Raw genomic sequence first — 7,621 nt, 5'->3', positions numbered from 1 at the left:
AGCCCTATGGGGCAAAAATGGGAATGGGGAAGGGCCAATGTTCCTTGGGGAATTACCGCCCCGCCAACCTTGGAATGGGGTGGTAATTCCCCATTGAACATTGGCGGACTTGTTATGATACCGGCACCAACCATTGTGCTAATAGCGCCATGGTTTAGCGCCAGTATCGTAATGAGGGCCTTAAAGTTTTAAAAAAGGGCCATGGAAATGGTTGAAAAGGATGGCATCTCAGATGCCCACATTCTCACTGCCTTTCACAGGAAATGCTTTAAAGGACCATTATTGACTACTATGTGCATAAAATATGGCCAGTAATGGTATTATTCTACTTATAAGCTGCATGTGTTGAAGCGGGTTGAGGCCGTTAAAATGGATGTAAATATTTTGTTTTGTGGAATTGTTGGAATATTTCATTAGTTTCACTGCACAGCTTGCAATTGCAAATAGAAAATAAAATCGTTTATTTTTGTGGCATTTGTTCCCAAAAGCAAAACCTTTCTTTGGCAGGCAGAGAATACACAATAAAGCAACTCTTTATTATTTGAATCATCCAAACTAACAATTTGAAGAACACAATGGGCCTCATTACGACCCAGGCGGTAAGTTACCGCCTGGGCCGTGACTTTACCACCATGGCGTAAACTACGTTTACGCCATGGTGGTTGGCGGACTTACCGCCCCATTCCGAGGTCGGCGGGGCGGTAAGTCCCCAATCCCCATTTACCCTTCCCCATTCCCATTTTTGCCCCATAGGGCATAATGGGAGTGGGGAAGGCGTTAATTACGCCACCGTAAATTACGGTGGCGTAATTAACTCCATGGTCCCTTAGCGCCATGGATTTTAACACCTGCTAAAAGCAGGTGTTAAAAGCGCCATGGCGCTAAGGGACCTCGTAGTTGGCGGTAAGGGGTCGGCGCAGCTAACGCTGGCGTTAACCCCTTACCGCCAGGGTCGTAATGAGGCCCAATGTGTTGAATATCCACAAAGAAGAATTGATAAGATTCACTATAATGAAACTAAACATATGAAAGTTAAGTTTCTATTACTGAGATCTGTCATTCGAGACGGTTGCTCATCTTTACATAGAAACAATGGAAAATCAGCAAATAAAGTTAGCATAGTTTTACATAATGTTTATGCAACTAAAGTTGGCGTGTGTGCTGTATGCTTGATGATTAACGATGTGCCAGATCAACGTTCAATTTGACGCAAAGACTAGACGTTGCATGTGTACATTTTACTGTAAATAGTTAATTAACATATTTATGTACTGTGTATATTATTTTTGAAAATGGGTACCGTAATATATTTTTGCACTCCCAAATTTACAAAGCCATGTCCTGGGGATATGCGTTTGTCATGGATAAAATCTTCCCATGGACGTGTTGTTCAACCTGAATTGGACAATAACCATAAACAACACATCTGTAATATTAATGTTCTGGACAATCATCAGGCACCATTTTGTCCATATGCGGTGGCAGTAATACGGAGCACCATGCCTGTTTTCATGATATGAATACATGCAGATCGAAAAGTGTTGCATTTCAAAGTGAAACAAGTCCTTTCTCCCCACTAATGGAACAACATGTGCGTCGAACAAACATCGTAGATGGAACTAAGCGTGTTCGAGTTAACCACACAGAACTTTGACTACACAATGCAAATACAGGGATTAATCTATCGATCAAGGCAATCAGCATTATTTGATGGACGTTGACAGTTATAGAGAAAATGTGACGCATACAATGCTTTCTAGCTATCAATTCTATTGGCCAAAGTTCTCAATGTTTACATGGATGTAGTCTTCTATTTTGCGCCTTATGTTAAAAATGTAACTCAAAATATGTTATGTTATCCTTTTTATGAAAAGAAAGAGAACATGCTGTGTGTGGATGTGTGTGTTGATCTTCCTGGTTTTGCGTTAGGTAACGTTATGACGTAGGTGGTGCTAGGGTACGTTTGGCTATGCTGTCCACGAATGTCATAAGAGGAAGTGGAGCATATCGTTTTGACTAGTGATGTCAGCTTGAGGGGCGGGTGATCTGAATTACTGACGTGTGGACACTTGAACTTAGGGTGATGGATCAAAAGCTAAGTTTAGCACAAGATGGTGATACCAGACACGTCAGGTTCGCATGTGTAAATTTGAGAAAAACGAAGGTAAGATGCATTGGAATTTTTTTTAATGATTGATCGATGTATGCTCAAAAATACATGCCCGATCGATTGGGCCAATACAATTTCTGACTGAACCTTCCCTTTAAGCATACTGGTGAGGATGCAGGAAGACGGGTATGGGTCTTTTTCAATGCCAGGCCATGTTTGTCTCTGAGAACAAACCCGACTCCCAGTTCAGAAATGTCTCTGCTCTATAAATGAATTCTCTTGCTTCACCATCTCTTTACATTGTTCTACAACTAAATAAGGGATGCAATGGGATGGGAGGAGATGTAGCCTGTTGTCAAATTACAAACTGTAACACATTGAAAACTGGACTCAGATCCCAGCTTTCCCATTTCACCAATTATATTACACTGGTGAAATAGTGTTTGGTAAGTGGGAGAGATTTTCAGAAGTCCAAGGGCCTCATTACGACCCAGGCGTTAAGGGGTTAACGACGCCGTAAAAGGTTGCGGCGCCGTTAACCCTTTAACGCCTTAGGACGAGGTCCCTTTGCGGCTCCCGACCTTAACGACTGGTCTGTACCAGCCGTTAAGGTAGGGACCCGCAAAGGGACCTTGAAGGTAATTACGGTACCACAATTTGCGGTACCGTAATTACCGCCTTCCCCATTCCCATTGAGCGCTATGGGGCAAAAATGGGAGTGGGGAAGGGCCAATGGTAAATGGGGAATCACCGCCCCGCCAACCTTGGAATGGGGTAGTAATTCCCCATTTCACCATGGCGGATTCGGTAAGTTACCGGCATTAACCATTTCGCTAATAGCGCCATTGGTTAACGCCAGGGTCGTAATCAGGCCCCTCTCTTAAGAAAATACAAACATAACTTAAAAATATGTTGCATGAAAGGAAAGGAATGTCAATAATGTCTTATATACATACTTGAGGAAGTGTGGAAGGGGGAGAGGTTGGTATTGAGTTTACTTGTTCTGGAAGTTGGGGCCGCTGTACTGTGTGCTTGGGCCATTGCACTATGGGCCAGAAAAGTAAACCTGCCCCCAGGCTAAATGTTGCCAGTCCTCCCCAAAGCGTGTACATTCATAAAAGATCAAACACTGGAGGACATCATGTTCCCTTTTAACCTTTACCCTTCTTCCGTTTTCCTCCCATTTCAAGTTAATTTCAGTCGTATGTCTTCTTCTTGCCTATCCTGTTCCCTTTACAATTCTGTGAAGTGACCTAAAAGTGGCAAAGGCACTATACAAAAAACTAACATGGCATGACAAAGTGACTACATTAACCCTTTCGGTGCTCCCTGATTAAAATCACCTGACATACGCTGGATGCTACTTTGGTTTAATACTTTATTCATGGTTAAATTCTAGGGTTAGTGTAATATCTGGTTTGCGAAAGATCTTCTCCTGGTAAGTTCATTCCTCTGGTGGGTTCCCTGGCCATCCTGGAGTCCCCTAGGCTGATCATTAATCTGGGATCAGCTGCTTGCCCTCATCCATGGTCCAACGGTGAGGGGCGCGGCGGCGGCGGAGGCGCAGCGTATTTGAATCTGCTCGGAAGGCCATGTTCTTGTCCCGGAGGTTGTCTTCCAAGTGCAGTCGGGTGACGTGGAGAAGGCTGATGTCATCACTGGCCGTCTTCATGGCATCCTTCAGCACCCTGCAGCCCTACAGTGCGGGAGAGAGAGATTGTCAGACACTTACAACCCCGTAACAGTTCACAGAAGCTACGTTTTATGCTAGATCTCATCCGATCCCATTGCTTTATATGTGCCGAAATATTTGCAAGATCGTTCATGTGTAATGAACTAACCCGTTCATTTCTCTGCAGCCTTCACTAGCTCCAGAATCACAGCTTTCTTTAGAGAACCTTGAATACAATTATTCGTTCAGAAAGTCCCTTTTTACCGGTTCACTTCAAAATCACTAATTCACACCTTCCGCCCTTAACTAATTCCATGGATTTATGGTCATTGACTCCTCTGATAAAAGGCACTCTGGGCCTGATTCACATAGCGCTTTCCTATGGGATTGTGCCATTATAAAACACTGAGTGAATCAGGCACTATATAGGGCCTCATTAAGAGTTTGGCGCTATGATCTCCAGTAATTACCGCATGCAGTAGTGCAAAGGACACACATGCCTCAGACTCATGCAAACTCTTCAGTTACTCCCCATCTTGGAATCCCTTAGGTCTCCATGGATTGGTTATTACGGCATGTGGTACTTACCGCATGCGGTAATGCTTTTGGGGGGAGTAAAGCTTTTGGGGGAAGTAGCCGGTCCGATAGCACAGCGAGTTGAGCGCTCGCTTTGACATCTGTGCAGAGCCTGCTGACTCAAGTTCTAATCCCGGCCGTGGGTAATAATAAGCAGCGCTCACATACCTGAGGGTTCATAGCGCTATATAAATGCTAAATTATTATTATTTATTTTATATTATTAATGGAAGCAATAATCCTTTTACCACCACTTTCCTACTGCTCCGCCAAACTCTTATTCAGAATCCTATATTTAGTGTGTGGTTCATAAAATGCATGCAGGAAGTACTTGTCGGGCAAGGCCAGGTGATACATAATGAGACATAGGACTCACAAAATAGGTGAAATTCGAAAGACAAAGGACCCCTCACCAAGGTCTATTGCATAAACCTATTGTTTCCCACTGTCTGGGCCACCGCGCCAATGCAATATACTATGTAAGGAAAACAAACCTAATTATTTCCAACCATTCTGACAGTGTCGCACAATAACTAATTTATAAGTCCAACCATATCAAATACAAAATTTAGAATACATTAGGCCTCATTACACGGAAGGCGGTAATGGTTAACGGCCACCGTTAATGGTAACGGTGACCGTTAACCATTACCGCCTTACTACGAGGTCCCTTAGCGGGTTGGTGCTTTAACGCCTGCTTTTTGCAGGCGTTAAAAACCAACCCGCTAAGGGACCTCGGAGCTAATTACGGCACCGCAAAATTGCGGTGCCGTAATTAGCGCCTTCCCCATTCCCATAGAGCCCTATGGGGCAGAAATGGGAATGGGGAAGGGCAATGGCGGAAGGGGGATTTACCGCCCCACCAACCCTGGAATGGGGCGGTAAATCCCCTTTCCGCCAAGGCGGTGCCGGTAATTTACCGGCATGAGCCATGGCGCTAATAGCGCCCTGGATCACCGCCTTCCGTGTAATGAGGCCCATTGATGGGTCAATCTATAAGAACACAACAAATGAATTTTTAATGATTGTTTATGTTAAATGTTGTTGTTTTTTTTCCAATTCTAAATGTGTAATATATGTTTTTTGTATTTCACATTTATATGTGTTGTGTAATTGTTTGTCATAACCTGGTTTTAGGTTTGCGAGGGCTGTGCATTTCAACACAGGAACCTTGTAATGAAATCATGTATATTCTAAATAAAATATGTACATTTTGTATTTAATATGGTTGGACTTATAAATTAGTTATTGTGCGACACTGTCAGAATTGTTAGAAATAATTAGGTATGTTTTCCTTGCAGGTGGGTCTGCTCGTAAGGTTAAAATCCCATGAAGACAATAAGCTTTTGATCAAAAAAGGACTCGGGGCAAAGACATAATAGTGCAAAGCATTTAAGGTTCATTTATTCTGTTTCTGTATGGGCCTCCTTGGTTGCGCACTCCAGTCATCTTCAGTTCTGATAGTATTATTGACGCGCGATATTACCAAAGAGGTACAGCGATATTAAAATTCTAGGTTCTAATGGAGCTTCAATGATGTGATTGAGAGTCGATTAGACCTGGCGATTTAAAAGTCGTCCCTGACAAACCAGGCAAAGTGACCAACAGATAAGAGTCACCTCGGGGTTCCAAATCCAACCAAAAAACTAATTGGAGCTCAATTTGAAAAAAATGAATTACTTGCGGTGGGGACCCATTGTGTTTACACTTTAGCGGAAGCGTGTCCACGCCACCAAATTTTGTTAATTTGCAGTTCGCAGTGCAAATGTAAAGGGCAAAATTCTGCGTACAAGCATGTGCGCAGCCTTTTGTCATCCACATATGTACTCCGCAGTGCAAAGTGAGTAAATGCAAGCAGCGCTCACAATTGCAATTATTCGCTCTCTGACATGCTTGCATGTCGGACTGCATTTAATTATAATTGTAAACACTGTACACAGTTAAAAATAAACGCTATCTGACATGCCAGCAGGTCGGGCAGCATTCAATTGTAATTGTAAATGCTGCCTGCCATGCGAGCATGGCAGGCAATGTTTACAAAAGATCCCTATGGGGAATGCCTGCTTTATGCTGGAAAATAAAGCTGGAGGATGCATAGGGATCGCCAGTATGAAAATCCATACCGGAGCAAATGCTGGAGAATTTGTATGGCGCAGAGGAAGTGGCAGAAAGTTCCTCAGTGGGAGGTTGACAATCTGGGGGAATCTGGCCCCCAATTAGATATACGAATTCTGGGCACCCGCTGAAAATTTAACCAGAGGGTATTGTTGTGGCCTCTAGGGACGACAGGACGGTTAGGTGTGTCTTAAATGTTTTTATTAATAAGACAAACTGGTGGGCATAACTTGTACTTGAGTAGGGTAGGGGAGTTACTCACATTTCCAGTCTGGGCCTTCCAGTTGCTTCACTGGAGGCAAGGTGTGCTCATGGATGGCACACTGTGAGCTTCCAGGGCCCCCAGGTGGCCTCCTGTGGCCTTGGACTTATGCCCTGGAAGCTGGCACTCAGAGGATTCTTTGTACCTCCTTTATAACGGCTCCTTAATAGGAGCAGCGCTGTGAGCCGACCTCTTGGTCTGGCGCTCTGCCAGGATCTGGCGGCAATGCTCTCCGACGTTTTCTTGGGAGCACGGGCTCGCGAGATCCTGTTGCATCGAGATCTCGCGAGATCGCGCTCCCGCGATCACGTGATGTCCCCACACACCTCCTTTGCTGGGAAAAGGATAGGATGTCATTCCATGACAAAGTCTGCAAACTTGCTGGGTTTCCTTTTCTCTCTCTGAGGTCTGCCTTGATCCGGAAACGGGGCAGCGCTGTGGGACTCCCTGAGTGGAGTTGGGGAGTGTACACTTGAGAACTCGTCGCCGTAGGGTGACTCCAAGGCATCTCTTCCTGACTGGTGAGGGTTTTCGGATGGCTCTTGTTGGTCTGGGTCTTCTCCGGTTTCCCAGTGTGGCTGCTCAACGGATTCTTTTCTGCGGTACATGGCCACCGTTTCTAGATTCCATTTCCTTCCGTCTCTGGTGCAGATGTGGTTTGACCCTTTCTCAATGACTTCTATGGGACTGCTTTATCTGGAGCCGGTGGAAGTGTCTTTGTGAGGGAGACGTATCTTTACCAGGTCGCCTTTGCTGACTGCTGTCTGGCGAGCAGCTCGACGCATGTCCCCTTGGGCCTTCATGGCTTCTTTGTTACGCTGCATGCGGAAAACCACATCTTCCATGTCCACATCTTCGTCAGCCCTCACTTGATGGAGCCGAGGTG

The 7,621-nt window shown here is 44.7% G+C and overlaps 1 protein-coding gene across 1 annotated transcript in view; it reads right to left on the bottom strand.

Moving 5' to 3' along the window:
- Positions 1 to 3,471: 3,471 nt before the first annotated feature.
- TEKTL1 (tektin like 1) overlaps positions 3,472 to 7,621 on the bottom strand; it is a 165,336-nt gene continuing 161,186 nt past the window's right edge. The window contains exon 8 of the mRNA XM_069634786.1: positions 3,472 to 3,806. Within this exon, the coding sequence (XP_069490887.1) occupies positions 3,606 to 3,806 (201 nt within the window). The 3' untranslated portion in view covers positions 3,472 to 3,605. The remainder of the gene's footprint in view (positions 3,807 to 7,621) is intronic.

This window comes from Ambystoma mexicanum, chromosome 13 (assembly GCF_040938575.1).
Source record: "Ambystoma mexicanum isolate Mex_15411 chromosome 13, UKY_AmexF1_1, whole genome shotgun sequence".
NCBI lineage: Eukaryota > Metazoa > Chordata > Amphibia > Caudata > Ambystomatidae > Ambystoma > Ambystoma mexicanum.
Note: the sequence above shows the minus strand (reverse complement) of the source record. Positions and strands in the feature narration are given on the sequence as shown.